We start from the raw sequence: 24,036 nt of genomic DNA on the forward strand, positions 1-24,036 counted from the left end.
TTTTAGCGTTAAAGAATATAATAGAAAATGTACAATTTGTCTCCAGAAAATGTTCTTAGTGTCACCAAAAAATGCGCGAATTAGAAGTTGAGTTTGTGCCATGTAGGTTACAATTATATATATATATATATATATATAAATAAAATATAAATACAAAAGTGTTCTAGTGTTAAAGTCTTCTATTTATGGTTCATTGTAGTTACTCAATGTCTGAGGAAATTTGTATAATGTGGTTATTCAATGCTTTACATAATTCAAATTATCTAAAAAAAAAAAAAAAACAAACAAGCAAAAATGGTGTATAGAAAAGTGAGCACAGATAATGTTCACAAATGTATCAGTCAAAACAATATGAAACTATATATATTGATTTGAAAAATTATTTGGTTTCAAATATATTTCTTTATTCCCTAAAGCCCTTTTAATTCTAAGAGATTTTTTAGTTTAATCAATGTTTTCACCACATATTTACAAACAAGAAGTTGACACCTGAATATAAACTGATCAGAATCATGTCATTGGCAGCACTAATCTGGGATTTCCACAATGGCAATATTCTTCACAGCATGTGATGATTGTGTTATGCATTCATGTGTTAAATGTATGTCAAATCCACAGACTCAATGACAGTCATTTCTATTTGATCTGGGAGATTCCAAAACACCATATATTTTAAAACTGGTGGTAATTCCTAAAAAGATTGTCCAGTCCGGTCTTGCTGATAGTCCCATACGCCTGAGAGTAACTGCCTAGTTTGGCGCGAGGATCTCCAGCTGCAGAAACATTTGAATTACTCTGGAACACCTTCTTGCTAAACCTTGGAGGAGGCTTGGCATCACGTGACTGCGAATTAGACCGATGGTTCTGTACAATCAGAAAACAAGACATCATTAAACAGAAAAATATTTTATGAGACAGCTACCAAGTAATGAAAGCAACCTATTTGAGACAAATATTAAAAAATAAAAAAAAAACATCTAGACACAGCATGAAAACAAGGAACAAAGTAACATGGAGACATTAGAACTGGTAAGACCTCCTTATAGGTATCAAATGTATCATGATATGTAGCACTGTTTTTGATCTTATTACATATTTTAAAACTAAACCAATGGGTTGTGTTGGCAGGATAAATTGGTCCCAGGTCATGGTCAACAAGAGTGAGTCATATGAGTTTTATGCATTTTTGAAACACTGATTTCACAACAAAACAAAAAAAGCATCAGTATACAACCTGAGCCAGATTGGCATTAATTGTGGAAAAAAAGACTGTCAGATGGCCTACTCACCAGGCGAGCAGAGGTGACACATAGCCCAGGGGAAACAGTGGGTTCATCTTTGCGAAGCAAAGGATTATTTTGGGGCTGTGCTAGTGTGAGAGAGAAAGAGCGAGTGCGTGTCACAGGAGCAGAACGACCACGCTGGTCTACACCCTGATGGAAACAAAGAAACACTATACATTCAAATTCACTTTAACATCTGGTATGTAGAGACCAGCCAATTAATATTACTCAATGTCTGGAAACAAAAATAAATGTGTTACAAGTAAGTAAATTCATATAAATAAAAAGCTTAAGAACAAAAATATTTGCACCATAATAACTTTTTAAAACATCTCTAAATTAGAGTATAACCCATTTCTAAAATGAATGTCAGGAGAGTCCTTAGGACTTACCACAAAGCAATTAGCCCCATCTATAGGTAGTACACTTCCAGTATCCTGAATCCTCTTTCCGATTCGGTGAAGATGAGGTACTCCTGCAGGGTAGTGTGGTTTGACTAAACCATTTGAAAAAAATAAACAAATATCTTTTATGACTGACCAATGTGTACTTTATTCTATGATTTCAATGACCATAAATATGGAAACCAAGACATTCAATGACCAAAAACATTGAGCTATTTGCACATTCAAGAAATGTTCTGGGTTCAATAAAAGTTAAGCTTAATTGACAGCATTTGTGGCATAATGTTGATTAGCAGAGAAAATCATTTAAAATATATATTTTTTTAAGAGCAAAAATACAGAAGCGTTTACAGCACTTACACAAGAAGTCTATGGGGCCCAGCGTTTCAAAACAGAATTGTGAAGCAGTTAAAGCTAGTTGTAAAAACCTTGTTTAAACTTGGAGCCGTAAAGTGTCTCAATCATCCTTTTAGGAGTATAACTACTTTAAGTTAAATAAAAAAATGTTATGTGTTACCAATGTAATTCTTAGGTGGAGTTTGCTGAAGTAAACTGTGCTATATACAGTGGTGTGTAAAAGTGTTTGCCCCCTTCCTGATTTCTTATTTTTTTGCATGTTTGTCACACTTAAATGTTTCCGATCATCAAACAAGTTTAAATATTAGTCAAAGATAACACAAGTAAACACAAAATGCAGTTTTTAAATGAAGGTTGTTATTATTAAGGGAAAACAAAATCCAAACCTACATGGCCCTGTGTGAAAAAGTGATTGCCCCCTAAACCTAATAACTGGTTGGGCCACCCTTAGCAGCAACAACTGCAATCAAGCGTTTGTGATAACTTGCAATGAGTCTTTTACAGCGCTGTGGAGGAATTTTGGCCCACTCATCTTTGCAGAATTGTTGTAATTCAGCCACATTGGAGGGTTTTCGAGCATGAACTGCCTTTTTAAGGTCATGCCACAGCATCTCAACAGGACTTTGACTAGGCCACTCCAAAGTCTTCATTTTGTTTTTCTTCAGCCATTCAGAGGTGGACTTGCTGGTGTGTTTTGGATCATTGTCCTGCTGCAGAACCCAAGTTCGCTTCAGCTTGAGGTCACGAACAGATGGCCGGACATTCTCCTTCAGGATTTTTTGGTAGACAGCAGAATTCATGGTTCCATTTATCACAGCAAGTCTTCCAGGTCCTGAAGCAGCAAAACAGCCCCAGACCATCACACTACCACCACCATATTTTACTGCTGGTATGATGTCCTTTTTCTGAAATGCGGTGTTACTTTTACGCCAGATGTAATGGGACACACACCTTCCAAAAAGTTCAACTTTTGTCTCGTCAGTCCACAGAGTATTTTCCCAAAAGTCTTGGGGATCATCAAGATGTTTTCTGGCAAAAACGAGACGAGCCTTAATGTTCTTTTTGCTCAGCAGTGGTTTTCGTCTTGGAACTCTGCCATGCAGGCCATTTTTGCCCAGTCTCTTTCTTATGGTGGAGTCATGAACACTGACCTTAACTGAGGCAAGTGAGGCCTGCAGTTCTTTGGATGTTGTTGTGGGGTCTTTTGTGACCTCTTGGATGAGTCGTCGCTGCGCTCTTGGAGTAATTTTGGTCGGCCGGCCACTCCTGGGAAGGTTCATCACTGTTCCATGTTTTCACCATTTGTGGATAATGGCTCTCACTGTGGTTCTCTGGAGTCCCAAAGCTTTAGAAATGGCTTTATAACCTTTTCCAGACTGATAGATCTCAATTACTTTCTTTCTCATTTGTTCCTGAATTTCTTTGGATCTCGGCATGATGTCTAGCTTTTGAAGATCTTTTGGTCTACTTCACTTTGTCAGGCAGGTCCTATTTAAGTGATTTCTTGATTGAGAACAGGTGTGGCAGTAATCAGGCCTGGGTGTGGCTAGAGAAATTGAACTCAGGTGTGATAAACCACAGTTAAGTTATGTCTTAACAGGTGAGGCAAACACTTTTTCATACAGGGCCATGTACGTTTGGATTTTGTTTTCCCTTAATAATAACAACCTTCATTTAAAAACTGCATTTTGTGTTTACTTGTGTTATCTTTGACTAATATTTAAACTTGTTTGATGATCGGAAAAATTTAAGTGTGACAAACATGCAAAAAAATAAGAAATCAGGAAGGGGGCAAACACTTTTTCACACCACTGTAGATAGTAACGTCACATCCCTTTCTTGAATCCTTGTGCGTTCTGTCCAAAAGTTACAGTTTGGGGGCTTATGAAGTTACAGTTGAAATATTGGACTTATATTGGACACAGACAACATGAAAGTGATTCTATCACATTAAACTCATGCCAACATGTATAAAGTTTAAATCTTGTGGCTTTACTTTTAATACTATGTATTTTAATGTTTTTTGACTGGCCTTCCTTTAACAACGATTTTATTTATTTAAATCTAAATTATTATTATTATTGTAGTCCACTCACTCAATATGTTCACTGTAAAGGGTTATATTGTATATGAATGCTATATTTGAATGTTTGAATTGTCACTGCTTCAAATGGCTCATAATCGGCTGACCAATGGAAGGGCTGACCAGCTGAAACGAGCCAATCAGAACTGATTTGGGGTCTTGAAAAAACTTATGGGGGAGGGCAGACACAGGTGTCAAAGCAACAAGTTCGGGAGTTATATGAAGGACACAGCTGAAATGGAGGAAAAGTGAGGACTGCTCTGCATCAATTTATGCAGAGTTTAGCAGCAAAACTGTACTGTGTAACTTTGCTGTATCGTGAAGGATCTATCAGTGAGTTTTCCACTGAATAACTGGAAGAATCCACTGTGAGGCTCACAGTTACCATCACCATTTCGGTTTATTGTGAGTTCGAGTTACTTTATGTTTCACGAAGCATTATTTCTGAGGAATAAGAAGTTCCAGAACAACAAGTGACTGTTAAAAGCGAGTTTCCTTCAATTTCATCGAGGCTCGGCCTGGCGGAGAATCACCAGGCCAGGAAAAGTTCCGGTGGTGATTGCTAATAGCTAAACGTACATCGGAGTGGATCTCTGCCCTTTTCACGTTTTGTCTCTGCCTGTGCATCTTTGTGGCGTTCTTCATTCACATGTGATAACATGCCAAGGACCTCTTTTGCAGAGTTGCTGGTTATTCAACTGGACCAGGGGTTGCGTGAGTACTTTCATGTACGAACTGATACACGTTATTGATGCATGCTACTCAAAGTTTTCACCTACGAGGAGAATTTCTCATGTGCACCAACAGTTATGGGCCCCAACGTGTAAACTTGAGGAATTTGTGGGTGTTTAATTAGAACAAAGACTGATATCCCTAATCTTAGAGTGAACTTGTTGAGCACGATGGGGCCGCTAAGTAGATATGGAGGAATGCGAGGTGGATCTCGCGCCAGCGCAAGCTCCACGACCCCTCGATCTTCCCTCGCAGCATCATTGCCAGTGCAGTATGCACATGATGACCTCCGGCCCTCTGTTAATGAGCGCGGTGTTGAGGTATTTGGCATATTGACATAGTGAATCAGTGGAGGAGGGATGCGCTGTCGCGGAGTCCTCACTTCTGCCATCCACCAGGGGAGCAGCCGCAGCAGTCTGACTGGGGACGGAGGGATTGCTGCCGGCCGCTGAGAGCCAGAGGAACTGCAGCTGTCTGTTTATCTGTTACAAACGTACTCACCAATTTAGACTGTCAGATCAGCTCTTTCTTTGTTATGGAGGATGCACAAAGGGCATTTCCGTCTCCAAACAAATCTCACTGGATCGTTGATGCGATTGCCCTCGCTTATGAATCACAGGGCGTGATTGCCCTATTGGCATGGAGGCACATTCAACTAGAGGCATGGCCTCTTCGTGGGCATGGACAAATGGTGTATCCCTACAGTATATATATTTTGCAGCAGGATGGTCTTCGCAGAACATGTTCATAAGGTTTTATAACCTAGTAGGGCATCCATCACTTCACAAGTCCTCTCTGTCCAGAAAACGTACTATTCCAACACCTGGTGGGTAAAGCCGAGCTCCTTATTACGGGCGGGCTACCTGTTATAATTTATGCAGTTGCCTGTGTAGGCCGCTATGCAATTTACTCCCACTAGACGTCACAAGTGATACTTCCAATGAAAATAAACCTCCCTCCCTACCTCTGGGCATGAAGGGTTAATTATACTGTGTGTATTATATGATTCATATACATACTCAGACTACGATTAACTTCCCGTCTTGTTTTCACCATGTGGGGTTATTCATTTTTCATACACAAGGCATATTAATAATTGACCGCTCGACGTGCCTGTGACCTCATATATATATATATATATGTATTTTCGTGTTTCTACCTGGGTACATTTTAGGGTATGACGTTACGTAGTGCACCGTGATGGTTCCCAAAGCGTTCACTGCAATGTCTCATGAACTGAATCGATAGGGAACGTCTCCGGTTACACATGTAACCTCTTGCAAACTTGGCTGCACAACTACTCCAGAGTTTCAAGGTATGAATGATACGTCATTGTCTTTCAGTCAGACAATTCTGAAGAATTGGTGTGTGAGCGCCCGCTTATATAGGGCAAATGCGCGCCTAAAAGGGCGGGGCTCAAACACCATTGCCAATCATAAGATTGGTGTTATGATACAAGGCTTCAACTAGGTCGTGGAAAAGCAATTCCCCAAAGCGTTCACTGCAATATCTAACATTTACACATGTAACCGAGGTTACATGTGTAAATGGAGACGTTTTCCTGTTTTTAAGTGTAAGTGTAATTCATCTCTGATATATTACACTGTGCCTATCAATAGGGTTACATTATTATTATGTTTATTAACATGGTGAACAAGTGTGATTATTCAGCCACTATTACACAGAACTCACTTGGCATGTGTGTGATGGGGTTATAGGACTTTTTGACTGCATTGGGGCTCACTGCTGGGCTGGTGTTCTCAATAGCTGAGCGTGTTTGCTCAGGCCTACTGAGAGGTTTTGCAATAACCGGTGCAGTTCCATTATGGCTCCTCTTGTCTTTGGGAGATTTCCTCTCATTATCTCCTTCCTCTCCACGCATGCCTTCCCCCTGAAAAGCACCTGTTTCTTTGCTTTTGTCCATTCCACTGTTTCCATTCACTTCTGTGGTTTCCACTAATTTTTTCTTGAAATAAGGTTGTTTTTGCATTTGTCGACAGGTCCTTTTCTCCAGGATCATCTTTTGAAATTGAGAAGATGAAGATTTTAGTTTTTGCTATGATATTACTGTAAATAAGGCTAAGTAACCAATTATTTGTGTTTAGTCAATGTGACAAAAATGCTACATAACAAAGCTGTGCCCTTTCCTGAAGGAAATACATTTCTGTCACTACAACACAGTGTGTTTGTTAACACAACACAGAAATCACATGACTGTGTACACTCACAACATTATGACTGCTCTGTGGAGAAAGCATGTGCACACATCAGGACAACGGTGATTTCTGTGAAAGAAATAATTAAAGTAATGAGTGGAACATTTCCGCTCACCTCATAGAGTTTGTTTCGGTACTGAGTAACAGAGAGTTGGACATCATCGTCCACTGGTAGAATGACATCATAGTTCAGACTTGGTTCTCGGGCTGGATTGTGAAATCTTACATGAAATGGAGAAAGAAGAAATATATTTTTACTTCTTTATTATTCATCATCTATCCAATGATTAATTCAGTTAATCATTACATTATCATATGACCCAATGAGTTTTATAATTATTCCTAAAGGATCATATGTTAATGTGCTTACAGTGGACATGAAAGGGCATTTGCCAGCTATTTTACTTCTGTAATGTGATGTATGTAGAGGTGAAAAATAAAAATATTAGGGCGGTTTCAAAAGCTTATTGTGATTTAATCCACCGGGAATTGATTAGATGAAAAGTGGGCTTTCCATACCAGAATGGATCTAGACCTGAATGTGAGTTTTTAGTCGATTTTGGAGGACTGCTCCCCTTCTGAAACACCACTAACATCTCGACATATCTCAGTGGTAACACTTCTTTGTCAAATCTATTATTACTTGCTATTGTTGCCATAATAACCTTTATTACATTAACATTAAGTGGCATTAAATTACTGCATTAACTGTTGGCAAGATTTTAAAAAGGCTAAAAAGACATTACCTACACCAGTAGTCTAAAACAATGCCTAAATAGCTGCTTGATTATTGGTTACCATTAACCAATGTGATGTCAATGTGTCCCAAAAAGAAAAGTTGTTTCAGAGGCGGAGCAAGTTATAACATTTTGATGAAAGAAAACAAAGACAAAAATAATCTCACTGGAACACAGTATACTGAAGAGTCATGCACAACAAGACCAGGAACATGTATTAAGGAACTGGGTCCTTTTTGATTTCATGTTGACTGTTTAAATATTAAATAAGTCAACTCACTTGGACACATACGGGTGCTGCAGAGCTTCCTCTGCATTAAGTCTCTTGTCTGGATTAAAAACAAGCAGGCGTTGCACTAAATCAAGGGCATCAGGTGGTACTGATGGCGGCAGAATTTCATCTAATGGAACCTGTGGTCTGAACACACATCCACATCAAACATCCACATCCGTGTTATAATTCAAAGTCAGCTTGAAGGAATATTCCAGGTTCAGTATAAATTAATCTCAATCAACAGCATTTATGGCATAACGTTGATTACCACACAATTTATTTTGACTCAACTCTCCTTTTCTTAAAAAAAAAAAAAAAAGCAAAAATCTGGGTAACGGTGAGGCACTTACAATGGAAGTAATGGGGCCAATCCGTAAACGTTAAAATACTCACTGTTTCTAAGTTACATAGACCAATTGACAAATGAGGTTAAGGCCTCCCCAAAATTTTGTTTTGAGATCATTTGAAAATATAACCCAGCAATTTGGGATTTCTAGGTCTCAATTGTTCAGGTATTTACAGCTGCGCCATTTACTTTGTGCTATTTTTGGTGGTAGTACACAGCCCCCTAAGCCTGCAGACACTCTTTGTATGGTGCTCACAGCCTTTGGAAAGAGTCATGACGCGTCAGTGTTATTCCTCGTTGATTCAGAGTCTGGGTGATGGAGCCTTAACAGCTCTTAAAAGGTTATGGGAAAGAGATTTGAACTTGGTATTGGAGGATGGGGAGTGGGAAAGAATTTAAAAAAATGTTAAAACTATGTCTAGGGATGCAAGGGTACGCCTTATTCGGTTTAAGATTTGGCATAGTTTCTACTGGACTCCCTCTAGATTGTTTAGGCTTGGTTTAAATGATACAGCTGCCTGCTGGCAATGTCAGCTGTCAGCCCATGCTCTGTGGTTCTGTGCTAAGATTCAAGAAATCTGGGTAAGAGTCCAGAATTTTATCTGTGAGGCTCTAGACACACAAATTTAATTCTACCCCAGACTATGTATATTGGGTGATGGGGCGGTTATTAAAGTAGGTGACAAATATACAAAAAGCTGGGTCCAAACTAGTGTAATGATTGGTAGACAGATAATCCTTAGAGGATGAAAGTTAAAAGGCACTCCCTCATTTCAAGAATGGTTCACCGAATTGGGCAGGGTGGCAGCATTTGAAAAGATGTCATACAAACAGTTTGGTAGATTAGACATCTATGGTAAGAAATGGGACAAATACTTGACCTTTCTGGAAGGCTCTTAGTGAGAACCATGTGGAGAGAAACATGATTATGGTCGAATTTGTAAATTGTACCCTTTGTGGAATTCTTTACTTGTTTAAAAAAACATTATTTTTTGTATACATTTGTGTGTGTGTGTGTATATACTCAGGCTTTGACCACAGGGATATTTGTTGAGGGTCAGGTTGGGGATTGGGAGGGGGAAAGGGAAAGGGAATAATGGGGGTTAAAAGTTGATTCTGTGTATATATTTTTGCTTTTCTGTTTCATTTGTGAGAATCAATAAAAAGTGTTAATCGGAAAAAAAAAATACTCACTGGTTAAAAAGTATAGTCACAAGACGTAAACAATATGCGTGTTAACAACTTTGTTGCCATGAAAACATAATGCTGTAAACCCTAAAATGACTGTTAAAACAATTTAAACAACTTTACAGCTCAAATAATACAAAACTTTTAACAGTATAATTAATATAAGTGCTTTCATAAAGTTATAAGCTTCTCATTTCTGCCTTTAAACCCTCCAAACATTGGCCCCATTCACTTCCATTGTGCCTCTCTAACCTCGATTTTTGCTTTTTTTTTAAGAAAAGGAGGGACGACTCAATGTATTTTTGTGATAACATTCTGCCACAAATGCAGTCGATTGAGCTTAACTTATATTGAACCAGGAATATTCCTTTAAGAGCTATGTATAGAATGAACTATGACCTAGTTGAGATAGTTTAATTTGGTTAAAAATTAAGAAAACTTCACATACCTAAGCAGCATTCTCTGAATCACAGAAGCCCCATACTCTGATCTGATGGCCAATACATCTACAAAAAATACATTAAGGGCAATGGAGAATAGCTAAAAAGACAATCTAACCCCCCTTGGTGAAGGTTGGCATATTTTCAATTGAAATAAATAATTAAACTAACTGAACTAGCTCTGAATTCACTGTATAACATCTGTGATAACAGTTAATTTTGCATTTACAAATATTCATTTAGCACAGGGGTTCTCAATGGGGGCATTCAAGGGATGTCAGGGGGTGCTGGAGCAAATTAGTAGAGAGGGAGGTTACAAATGGGGGCATTTATCAGTCATAATCAAAATAATCAAATTCATTCATCAAGTTCCTCTTTGCATTAAAACGGTTATCTAGACTTGGAATATATCAGTTGGTTCTCAATTATACAGTTTGGCAAGCATTTGTACCATGGTTCATCTGATTCTGAAGTCTAGCGACACATCTGAAGTATCTGGTTTAGCAGCGTCAAATACACAGGTGGAGGCACAACCTCAGCTAATGCACCTGTATGGCTCTGTAGATGGATACGTCTCAATGCACTGAGCAGCGCGAGTGCAAAGCTCTTAAAGCTTGAGCTGTTAAACTCGCAGCTTTGAGAGAATCAGTGAGAAGCAAGGCACGAGAAGCGGAAACCATTTGAATTCGGCACAGAATTCTACATCACCACTAGAGGTCTGCAACCCGACACATTGGCCCGATGGGACCCGAGAACCCGACGGATTTAAGGCTGGGTTCGGGTCAGTTTCTCAAGTAGGACTTCTGGTTCGAGTTGGGTTTGAGTTTGTAATTAATGAAAAAATAAACAGGCTTATTGAACTTGTTTCGCGCACTCACTCACAGACACGCGCGTACGGATGAGTTAAGGGCCGTTCATACCGAATGTGTTTTTGCGCAGGTCTGTTCTGTTTTCCCATTGTTTAAACACATGCTGGATGAATGTCTTTAACATTTGCACCGCATCACGCATTTTCTTCTTGTCTCGCACAGGAGCAGCACTGTTTAAACACCATGTCAAGTTAAAAGAACTTAAAATTGTCAAAAACGTTGGAGGACCATGGCGAGGTAATTAAGGCCTTGCCTTCAGGCAAGGATCTGGGGCCAGACGGCTCTGCCGCTGATTTTTTTAGATTTTATGCTACAGAACTGGCTCTACTTTTGTTAGAAGTTTATATGGAATCATTAAAGAATGGAATGCTTCCGCCAACCACGACACAAGCCCAGATCAGTCTGTTTTTTAAAAAATAGACAAAGATCCAATCGAGTATAAGAGTTACCATCCAATTTCCCTGATCCAGTTAGACGTTAAAATATTGTCAAAAATTTTGGCTAACTGATTAATTAAAGTTATGACATCTCTTATACATATAGATCAGGTGGGGTTTATTCAGGAGCCACAACTCTTCTGATAACATTAGGCGTTTCATCAATATCATGTGGTCAGTGGCGAATGATCAGACTCCGGTCGCTGCCATCTCACTTGATGCCGATAAGGTTTTTGATATGGTAGAATGGGATTATCTTTTTAAGACTTTGGAAATATACGGGTTCGGAAATATTTTTATTAGATGGATTAAGTTACTTTATATACACCCGGTAGCGGTGGTACAAACAGATTATTTTACTCTGGATAGGCCATTACTGATCTGTCTTGCCCTGGAACCATTAGAAGCTGTGTTAAGAAAGGAAGACGATTTTCCAGGTATGGTGCATAAGCTTTTGCTTTACGCAGATTATATTTTATTATTCGTCTCCGACCCCACTAGATCTATGCCTTGCCTCCACAGAATTATTAATTCCTTTTCTAAGTTTTTAGGATACAGAGTCAATTGGTCTAAATCCGAAGCTTTGGCTCTGACAGTGTCCAGTAACGGCTTTTCAGCCGGGCGCCTTCCAGTGGCCCAAACAGGGCATTAAGTATTTGGCCATTTTATTCCCAGCAAATTTGTGTGATTTAGTTAGAGTTAATTTTGACCCCTTAATAAAAAGGTTTTCGAGCGATGTGGGCAGGTGGGATTCATTACATTTTGTATTCCAAAATTGAACTATTCAACCTGCTACAGTCTCTCCCTGTAGATGTCCCCCTCTCTTATTTCAAGCTGATAGTATAGCGAAGTCCTTCATTTGGAATGGTAAGCGTCCCAGATTACATTTCAATAAGTTTCATAGGCCAATTGACAAAGGTGGGCTAGGCCTACCCAAGATTTAGTTTTATTATTATGCATTCAGTCTCAGACATTTGGCTCATTGGTTGTTTCCACCTGAGTGAGCCCCTCCCTGGTTTTGTATTGAACAGGAAGTTCTTGCCCCTATTTTGCCATTGCAAAGCCTTTCTATTAAACTAACCGGAAAACTTAAGTCACTCCCCGTTATATCGCATTTGCATGTGGTATGGACAAAAGTGTCCAGAATGTTTCATTTGGACATTTATTTAAATATTGCTTCGAGCATATGGCTGAACCCAAAATTACGTATTAATAAGTCCCCTTTCTGCTGGTCAGAGTGGACTGTGAGGGAGGTTAATATGCTCTGTGACCTATATGAGAGTGGAGTGTTGAGATCTTTAGAAAATATAGTTCAACATTTTAGGATTCCCAGATCTCAGTTCTTTAGGTATTTACAGCTGCGCCACCTGCTCTGTACTATTTTTGGGGGAAGCATACACCCCCCTAAAGTGGCAGATACTCTGGAAAAGGTGATTACTGCCTTTGGAAAAAGTCATGAGGCATCAATGTATTACTCCCTGTTAATTCAGAGTCTGGGGGATGGAGCTTCAACTTCTCTCAAGAGATTATGGAAGAAAGATTTAAACTTGGTATTGGAGAAGGGAGTGTGGGCTAGGATCCTAAAAAACGTCACATCTGCGTCTAGAGATGCAAGGGTGCGTCTGATGCAATTTAGGATTGTGCATAGATTCTATTGGACCCACTCTAGGTTGTATAGGCTTGGTCTTAAAGACACACCCACCTGCTGGCGATGTCAATCAGAAGACGGGGACACAACCCATGTTTTTTGGGGATGTATTAAGATCCAAGAATTTTGGTTGAGGGTCCAGAGCTTTATGTTTGATGTTATAAGTTGATTCCGTAAGGATAATTCTGTTGTTAAATCTATTCTTGTTTTTGTTGGAATCAATAATAAATGTTAATAACAAAAAAACGCATGTTGAGACACCTGCGCTCTGTTTCATTCTTTGGGCTGCGTCTAGATTGTTTTCAGCGCAGTTGTCACAAAGATTCAACATTCTAAACAAGTTCAGGCTGCATAGAAGGGACTGTTGCATTGTTTCATATTATTCCTGATTGTTCTGCACCAGCTGAAGTTTCAGCGCATAAATGGTAAGGCAATGCTTTTTTCCGTTATGCTCTAGTGTACTTTGGGGCGGCTGTACCTTGTTAAAACTGTGTATGTTTACTGTTTCAGTACTGTTATAAATGTTGCCTATATGCTTACATAAAATATAGCCTATTGTAACAGTACTTGCTAGGATAAGAAATTAGACAGAAAGCGATTTCGGGTTCGGGTCAGGTTCGGGCTTAAAATCTGACGGTATCGTTCGGGCCCACACGGTCTCGAGTAAGGGTTGGGTTCGGGTTTCATTTTAAGGCCCGTGCAGACCTCTAATCACCACCCTTGAATTTACTATAGTAACACTAACTGCACTTTAGGCAGAAATAGATTGATAATAAATATTATCATATCACTACTTCAGCTCTATTAAACTTGTCATAGGCTACATTAGGGGAGTAAGGGAATATAATTCATTTTTGTTACAACTTATAACTATTTATATTTTGTATTTATTGTTTTTACATGTGTTTAGAGTAGAGGCCTGTACCATGAAGCCGGTTTCGGTGGCTAGCCAGGTAAGTTTTAGATTAGTTTGCCTCAACCCCAGGTTTTAGGCACCATGAAAGTTGGTCGGCTTTTAGTGGTGTCCATCACCATAGCAACTTATGCTACACGGCTAACCTGCTCCATAGCAGGTTTTGTTCTGGATTACAGATTGCTAACAGATGCTGAACCAATCAGCTGTGAGTAAAATGACATCTCTGATGCAATCAAGTCACTCCCCCTTGTCTCTTAAAGCACACTTTACAAATAAAATCTTAGAAATCCACAAAATCGACTCTTCATGATAAATTATTTATTTGAGAATCTAAATGTAGATTTTCAGCAGATAGAGTGTTGTATTTTATTTAAAATATAATTGCTTTTCATCTACCCTCTAGAGCCATAGCAAAAATATTTTTGAAAATATAAACAAAATATATTAGGCTATCCATAAAACAGCCAGTAAGATGGACTGATATGATACCTGCAAAAAATAATCATTTTTTAAATATTAAAAGCTCAGGATTGTTAGGAAAGGTGAATGCCACCCAAACCTCTTCTTTCTTTCATGGAGATGACCATACAGTATTTTACTTGAAGTTATAATAATATAAGCAATAAGCAATATAAGCAGTACACAAAATACGTCTTTTATAAAAAGAACAAATACATTTTATTATTGCATATACATTTTTTGCATACAGTATTCCAAGTGCTCACTTTTTAATAAATCAATAGTAGCCATTTTTATGTTGGTTTTTTTTTTTGTTTGTTTTCTTGCATTTTTTATTTATTTATTTTTTTACTAAAGACAATGTACAAATTGTACATCAAGAAAGAGAAATAAAAAACACGATGTTATTTGAATAACCATATCAAATAAACATTCACAACATATTTGATAAATAACATGTGTAATTCATTAATTTACATGTTATATTTTATTTCAAATAAAGTGGAAAGAAAGTTAAGGCATCATCTTTTTCATATTAAATGAGATAGGACATCATACCTCATATTTTAACTAATTTTGTTCGAAAATCAAGAATCTGGAGGAAACAATCTATCCAAATTAATTTAGAATATTTTAAGCAAATCACATTTATGTTCACATTCCAGACTTTTATTATTAATTTGAAATGTTACTTTCTCTATTTGGTATATTTCTGAAATTGTTTCTCTCCATTTTTGTAATTATGGGGGATCTAATTTAAGCCAATTTTTTTGTAATCTGTTTCAAAGCTGCTATTCTGATTACCCTAAATATATTTTGTTCAGTTTTATTTATTAAGGACAATGGCATTTTACCCAAAATAAGGTTTTCTGGATGTATTTCTATTGTGCAGTTAAATATTAAATTAACCTGACTTCATTCCAATAAGTTGTCAATTTAAAGCACTCATATAGAATTTGACGGTAATGAGCGTTTTTTTCTCCACAATTTCTCCAACAATCCCCTTTTACCATGCTATTTTATTTACTTTGAACAGCGTCTCATTTTTATCTTCCAAGCATATTCCCTCCAAACACTGGATTGAGTAGTATGGAATGTATTATATGATATTTCTTCCCAGTCTTGCTGACTAATTTATATTTTTAATTCATCCTCCCACCTACATACAATTTTATTCAGATTGTCCTATAAATCTCTTTCAAGTGTACTCTTTAAAATTCCTAACATTTTTATTGGATTAGTTGTATTGTATGTATCAATTATATAATTTATTAATGGATGCATTTGTTTTTTATTTCTTTTACTTTAACTTCTGTTAATAAATATCTAATTACCTGTAAATAATAAAAAAAATGGTGAATTTGGAAGCTCATAATTTTTTGCTAGGTTTGCCCAATTTGGAATGCCCAATTCCCAAGGTGCTCTATGTCCTCGTGGTGGCGTAGTGACTCGCCTCAATCCGGGTGGTGGAGGACGAATCTCAGTTGCCTCCACGTGTGAGACAGTCAATCTGCACATCTTATCACGTGGCTTGTTAAGTGCGTTACCACGGACTTAGCACGTGTGGAGGCTTCACACTATTCTCCGCAGTATCCACGCACAACTCACCACGTGCCCCACCGAAAGCGAGAACCACATTATAGCGACCACGAGCAGGTTACCCCATGTGACTCTACCCTCACTAGCAACCAGGCCAATTTGGTTGCTTAGGAGACCTGGCAGGAGTCACTCAGCACGCCCTGGATTCAGACTCGTGACTCCAGGTGTGGTAGTCAGCGTCTTTACTCACTGAGCTACCCAGGCCCCCCCTTTCTTTTTTTCAAACCAAATTCTAAAAGTACTATTAATACAAATATTATATATTGATTTAAATGTGTTGTTTTGCTTGGGCAGGAACAGGGATATACTAATAGGATCCCACATTTGATAAATTTCCATTTTCCTCCATTTCACTTTAGATTCTTCGTTCATCCAAATCAATATATGTTGAATTTGGGCAGCTCTATAATAATTTATTAAATTTGGGAATTCTAGCCCTCCAAGCCTTTTTGACAACTTAAAAATTTTAAGACTTTTAAGGTTTCCTATTAACCCATATATATTTACAAAGTAGTTTATTCCATTGTCTAAAACACGTTTTTGATATACTAACTAGTAGATTTTGAAAAAAGGAAATAAACTTAGGGAGAATATTCATTTTATACTCTCTATTTGTTTTGTAATCAATAGTAGCTTATATTTATTTGTAATAGTTTTGAATGATATATTAAGTTTTCAATTTAAAGAAATATAAAAGCTTTTATATTTTAAATACATTTAAGCCTGTGTGTTCTTGTTGTAGGCCTATATGAATTCACTTACGCATTGATATACCAGCTGTTTTATATTGTTTTTATCACATTAAGAATTAGTTTGCAGCAGTCCTCTTGAGCTCTCGTAGCAGCTGCTGTTTCTTCTTGTGGTTTAAATGTCTTTAATTGCTTCATAATTTTACAGTTATCCCTTGTATTGTGTAAATCGTGTGTTTTAAGATAAAATGATTTCATGCTCAACTCTTGAGCAGTGTAAATGCATTTACATTTTTTTATATTTTTAAAACAATGTCTTTTGCACAGTTAAAATTAATTTAAATTCTTATTTTCATAATCATCAGCTTTCAGTAGAGAGGTAAATCCCCATCTCTCGCGAGAAGTGAATCGCGTTCTCTCACATGATTGGTTGTGTGTCTAATCTTAAAGTCAGAATCGAAGCCTGAGTTGACAAAAAAAGTTGACGAGCTGCATCATGGTACCATTTAAGCCTGATTGGATTGTTTTTAATTTGTCAACCTGAAACCAATCCTGAAACCCTGAGTTCGTTCAGCAAACCTTCCTGGTACAGGCCTCAGGTCTACTGTTTATAATTACAAAAATTCCGTAGTTTGTTTTATAGAAATCATGTTACATCTAACCATGGTAGTGAAGAAGATCCATGCTTCCATGTGTTTCCTATGGTCCTGTTACAAATACCACTGTTAAAACTATAAAAATAAATAATTAATGAATCAAATTAAAATGTTCAAAGGCAAATGTAAAATATATTAACAATATCACTTTTATTCTTAGTTTCTGTCTTCGCATTTTCATTTTACGGGCCCCAGATATAGCCCTCCATCTGCTTGAATTCAAGAAATGCAAGGTTTGGTCTCACATTCAAGACGTAAGCCTGCTGAATTTATTAATAAAACTGTAAAATTGTGCAATGCATCGAAGTTGCATTGAGCAGATTAAGAAAATAACCAGACCACTCATTTAGCAGATGCCTTCATTCAAAAAAACTAACAAATGAGAAATGCTACAACATAAGCAATTCATCCAAAGGAGACATGAAAAGTGCCACAATACAAGTGTATTAACAGAGGAGTTGCGTCTTTAGGTGTTACTTTTGTTGTTGTCTGAATGAGCAAGCCTTATGTGAGAGACAAACTCACCCTCTGTTGAAGGATGTGGAATGGCACTTAAGATTTTCTCGATTTGATTAATGGTTGAAGTCCCAGGGAAGAGCGGCTTGCCCAAGAGCATCTCTGCCAGGATGCATCCCACACTCCACATGTCAACACCTTTAGTGTACCTGATCATTGACATCCAGAAGCAAGCTGAATGTAATGTGATTTCTGACTTTTAATATGCTTAAAAAAATATATATTTTAGGGGCCAAGTACCTAGTGGATCCCAGTAGAATTTCAGGGGCTCTATACCATCGTGTTGCTACATACTCTGTCATGGCGGGATTGACAGCATCCTCTTGGATCTGGTAAAGGGATCTTGCCAAGCCAAAGTCGCACAGCTTCACAAAGCAATCTGAGTCTAGTAGCATGTTGGATGGCTATAGCAGATACAAAGGCATAAATAATTAAAACCAGCACTGATTTTGTAAGCAAAAATTTACAATATTATGGGTTTGTACAATGGCATACCTTTTGGTCCCTATGTATGACATTGCCTGAATGAAGGTATTTTGTCGCTTTAAGAAGCTGGTACATTATATAACACTTATGAATGTCTTTCAACAGATTTCCTTTCTTTATTACTGCATGTAGATCTGTGTCTGAGAAGAAAAGAATGGTTGGTTTGAATGCAGTTCACAATGTTTTTAGATTTGATACAAAATCACATGACCACCTACACCCTGCTGTAAGCATCAATATTTCTACTCAAGAATTTTGCATTGAATTATTTTTATCCTATGTTATACAGGTACATTGAATTTATTTTCTTTATATATTGCTTCTCTAATCCACAGATAAATAGAAGAATTAACGCATACAGGTGTAAAATGTACTGATCTAATGATAAGTGAGTTTAACTGCATCAAAGAACACACAAATGATGTCTTACCCATATATTCAAACACAAGGTAAATATCTTTGTCATTTTGGGCTCTGATTACATTCAGTAATTTAATTATGTTAGGATGGTCCCCAAACTCCTGCAAAGCAAAAATAATAATTAATAATTTTCTTTATTTATCACACATTATACATTTGCACATATATGGTGAAATTCTTCTTTTTCACATATCCCAGCTAGGCTGGGGTCAGAGTGCAGGGTCAGCCATGATACGGTGCCCCTGGAGCAGATAGGGTTAAGGGCCTTGCTCAAGGGCCCAACAGTGGCATCTTGGCGGTGCTGGGGCTTGAACCCCCGACCTTCTGATCAGTAACCCAGAGCCTTAACCGCTGAGCTACCACTGCTACCATATAAGACAATCTTATAGCTGTGTTTTAACCACAGTGCATCTCAATGGGAAAATACTCTAATTCTTAACACTCATATGTTTGGACAAGAATTGTCCATTAAGGATTTCAAAAGTAAAGGATGTGGACTATTCATGAGGAGAATACAGGTAGGCCTACTCTGGGTATGGTTGTTGCTCCATACATGTAAGTGCACACTAAGGGTTTGATATTATTTAGCAAGAAAATGTTTTGATTACAAGGTACAGTCAAAGGAAATATTCTTACCTGAAGAAACATTATTTCTCTGAATGTTCTCTATAAAAAAAAAGAAACAAAAAAACATACAAATGTGGATTTGACAGACAGTTTTAATTATATATATATATATATATATATATATATATATATATATATATATATATATATGCTGTTGGACTAACTGGTCAAATCCCCTATGAAATGGGCTCATCTCTTTTTTTAAACAGCAAATAGGCTTTAAATTACATTACAGCCATGAACATGATTTGCTACTAGTTATTAGTCAGCATTAGGTGGCAGAGATTTTAGAAAGTGTTTCATTGGTCAAAATTAGTGAGTGCAAGATGGGTCATTAATATTATTTCCATCTTTTAAGGTACGGTAACATTTACCTTTGCATGCCGAAATTCCACGGGTGAAGAAGGCATGGATGAACGCTGAGTGCATGTGAAACCAACAAACAACTAATTGCTAAGCAGCATCTTTTTAATGCTGCACTTAAAACTCTGGAAGTTAAAAAGAATCTCACAGCTAAAATCATATCCTTGCCTATTGTGAATATTCAGTGTAGCTGTGTATGAAGCACTGCCCACTCAAAGGTCACTGCCACACGAAGCAACTTCCTATTGGTCAATGCTGCAAACCCGCCAGTCAAAGTTTTCCAAACATGAAATCCACCGGGTGAATGCTTTGCCAGCGGAAGTCCATTGCACGGACTTTCGCCATGCAAAGGTAAATGTGACTGAGCCTTTAGGAAAATACTAGCATATAGATGATCTCAAAGCTAACAGTCATGAACTAAAAGACACCAGACTCCAATTTTGATTTTATGGGGTCTTTAAACACTAAACCTGGAAAACTAATAGTATAGATTAGTAGATTCTGCTGCCATATCAGTCAATCCCTTGCACTTCATCAATCTTCTTTTTTTTTGTTTTTTGGAACCTGAGCATCTGTTCGATTCCTGAAGGCGTCAAATATTTTCTTCACGGCAACGGTCTCCCCTGTTTTTCTGTCCACAGCCTTCCAAACAATACCATATGCCTGTGAGAAATGGAAGAGAAAGAACAATGTAATCAATTTATAGTTCACTGAAGAAAAACAGACAAAAGATAACTTACTGATCAGTCGTCAAGGAAGGATTGCCATCAAACCCTCATTTAGATCTTTAAAGGTGCAATATGTAACATTTTTCATGTAATATTCGCCTTTTTTTTGCCAATGTGTGAACGGCTTGTAACACAACTTAAAAAATTAGCCCTTATCGGACTTCCTAGGTTGCCTATTAAAGCCTGTAGACTGATTTTAATGCGAAGGGAGTGGGTCGCTTTTGCCGGGAAAATCCAGTGGATGTGATATTTACGCGCGCTCCCGAGAGCCTTGCCTCATACAGTAGCTTCTCTTCCACTATTCAACAGCGTCAACAGGCAGTCTGCAACACTAGGTAATGTTATCTTAGAGATGGAATCCAGCAAACATCCGGCTCCCAGCACAACACCGACTCGTACACAAACTTAGAGTAAGCCAAAAAAAATTTTTTAAATGTATCTACTGAATCCCATCTGGCTAAGCGGGAACGTGATCGTGGTCGAGCGAAAACTAGAGTGAACACCGGCAGGGCATTTGATTCCTGGAGGGACCTTCGTTCAGTTTTGGGGATCAAAACCGACCCTGAATTTGCATTCTTCTTATTGGACAGGTAAGCTTACATAACTGCAAAGCATGTGAAATATAGTGCCATAAGGACTGATCTGTGTAATTTTAGCTAACTTGATCTTGCCTGCTAACGCTGACGAATTGCAAGCTATCTTGCTTCGTAACTTTCAAATAATTTCAACGATCTTCTCTTTATACTAAAAGTCAGGTATGCTGATTCACAGTAACTGACATAATGTTCATCTGTAATTATTCAGCAAGGTAAACTACAATAACACATTAAATGAATGCTAGACAATGTTCAAGATAATGCAAAAATCTCCATTCATTAGTGTAACGTAACTTGGTTATACAGAAAATATATACAATCTATTATTATAAAAAATCAGTGCATTGATATATCAAAATGACAGTTATGATGGAATCACATCAATACTGAATTGTGTCAACATATTTATAATGTACAGTCTATTTTATAAATAGCTACTGTCATAAACCACCAAATTTAGCTAACAGCTATTGACAAAGCTGGCTAGCTAGCTAACGCCGACATAGGCTATCGTATAAATGCAGTCAATGTATCATGCAAAGAAAAGCGATTACTTCAAACAACAGTCTTGCATAGTCAGACCTATATCCACCCTTTGTTTTAGCCCTGTTCCAGCACTGGAGAGTCAAATATAATATGCAGTCTCAAAGTTTGTAGTGAAACAATCATAACTGTGTAATTTTAATTATGCTGCCTCATCTGTCAGCATGATGCCGGTGAATCAAATTCAGTCTCTTTGTACGTTACGTCATTGTTTTGGTCGATGTTCGCTCACTCGCGTCCCTATGGAGTGTGTGCACGAGCGCGAGCACGAGCAACAGGTAGCTGGCTGCAGTTCACTTAACGGCCAAAGGTGTCATTAATAACAAGGGTTTCTGAATCTTACATCCTGCACCTTTAAGTCATTTATGCTCACTGCAATTTCCAGTTATTTGCTATATTGACAATTGAGATGATATTTGCCATTATTAATCGTGAAGGTGCCCCTTCCTTTCTTGGCATACACATCTTGTGTGTAAAGATTTCATCTTATTTTAACCATATCTTTTATGTTTGTCAGACATTTCCAATCTAAAAGAAGCTTAGTCTAATACCACAGAAAACCATTTGACATAGAAACCTTAATTTACAGTAGGCCTATTAATTTTTTTAACATTTAGAACTGTCTTTATCAAAATCAACATAGGAAGCAAAAGAAAATAATTAATATCTTTAATTTTAAAGTTGAGTATCAGCTTATTCAATGTTTTTTTTTATACTTTGGCAAACATGATGACTGTTGTTGTTTCTAAAATAAATCTCAATAAACTGGCAATGTTATGGACATCTTCTCCTAAATGCTTTTTCTTAGGAAAAACTCATTATGTAATATCTGATTTTACTTAAAACATCACTCTTTGTCCCATTTACTTAAGAGCTGCAATCCTTCATTTTCCTTAAAGGAATACTTTACCCAAAAATGAAAATTCTCTCATCATTTACTCACTCTCATGCCATCCCAGATGTGTATGACATTCTTTCTTCTACAGAACACAAATTAAGATTGTTAGAAGAATGTATCAGCTCTTTTGTTCCATACAATGCAAGTGTATGGGTGCCAAAATTTTGAAGCTCCAAAATCACATAAAGGAAACTTAAAATAATCAATATGACTCCAGAAGTGATTTGATAGGTGTGGGTGAGAAACAGATCAATATTGAAGTAAATTTTTACTGCTCGGTCAGTGTTCACTTTAACTTTCACATTCTTCTTCTTGTGTATATGGTGATTCACATTTTTCATGCATTCACCCCCAACTGGGCAGGAGGAAGAATTTTAAGTAAAAATTGACTTAAATATTGATCTGTTTCTCACCCACACATATCATATCATTTCTGAAGACATGGATTTAACCACTGGAGTCATATGGATTACTTTTACAATGCCTTTATGTTCTTTTTGGAGCATCAAAATTTTGGCACCCATTCACTTGCATTGTATGGACCTACAGAGCTGAAATATTCTTCTAAGAATCGCAATTTTTGCTCTGCAGAAGAAAGAAAGTCATACACATCTGGCATGAGGGTGAGAAAATTATGAGAGAATTTAAATTTTTGGGTGAACTATCCCTTAATGTGGTATAATTAAAATGTGCATGAATTAACAGGGTTACCACCTGGCAGCATAAATGGAAACAGTAGCCCATTTTGTGTTTTTTGTGGGAGATTAAGTCCAAACACTGCTTTTTTCTTCTTATAAAGTAGCCTGTCTGGTTTCTACAGCGAATTCATGACCATTGAGATGCACTGTGGTGAAAACACAGCTCTAAGATTATCTTATTTTTAACAGGCCCACATGTAACACACAGAACACAAATAAAAAAACCTAGCTGAGCAAACCATTACCTTGGACGGAAGTTACGTTTAAGGTTTATGTTGGCACTCAGACTTTTTAAAACATAGTAAAGTACTTACCCCTTTTCCAAGTCTTCTCTTGATTTCATACTTCACGGTGATGTGTTCTTCCACCTCTGTGATGTCCATAATGTATTTTTCTTTTGTACAGCTTAAGATAAATCTTAATGTGTTCTGATCATGGTAGGAACAGAAACATTAGTTTCACCTCTTGCTGTTTGTGGATTTCCCAAAACCTGACCTTTGAACAGATTTACTCACTTAAAATAAGAACTTTTGAATTCACTCCAATACCTATGGCCTACTCAAAAGTTTCCTGCTGTACGTAACATGCAGAATAAGACTATAAATACGAATTTATCACGAGTTAATCTTAATCACTATTGACCAGACACATATTTAAACGGCGCTATGTGCTTTCCATGCTAAACCTGCCATAAATGTCTCACGCAAATATGTGTTGAAAATTACTTTAAATATCTGTGCCGTTTGGATTTCACCATTAATAACAGCGATCGCTCACAAAAAAAAATAGATAGCCTGCTGGAAATTTGCGCATCGCTTCGGTTTGTTG

General features: G+C 37.4%; 1 protein-coding gene across 1 annotated transcript; it reads right to left on the reverse strand.

Moving 5' to 3' along the window:
* Positions 1-187: 187 nt before the first annotated feature.
* Positions 188-24,036, reverse strand: mapk15 (mitogen-activated protein kinase 15). The gene is made up of 14 exons (XM_051663040.1): positions 23,523-24,036; positions 20,310-20,408; positions 19,392-19,421; positions 18,766-18,856; positions 18,345-18,475; positions 18,090-18,253; positions 17,859-17,998; positions 10,069-10,126; positions 8,093-8,230; positions 7,191-7,296; positions 6,552-6,879; positions 1,676-1,779; positions 1,290-1,433; positions 188-864 (listed from the first exon to the last, which is right to left on the reverse strand). Exons 1-14 carry the CDS (start codon positions 23,589-23,591, stop codon positions 673-675), a joined length of 1,794 nt encoding a protein of 597 aa, XP_051519000.1. The 5' UTR covers positions 23,592-24,036; the 3' UTR covers positions 188-672.

The sequence above is a fragment of the Myxocyprinus asiaticus genome, chromosome 30 (assembly GCF_019703515.2).
Source record: "Myxocyprinus asiaticus isolate MX2 ecotype Aquarium Trade chromosome 30, UBuf_Myxa_2, whole genome shotgun sequence".
In the NCBI taxonomy this organism is placed as follows: domain Eukaryota; kingdom Metazoa; phylum Chordata; class Actinopteri; order Cypriniformes; family Catostomidae; genus Myxocyprinus; species Myxocyprinus asiaticus.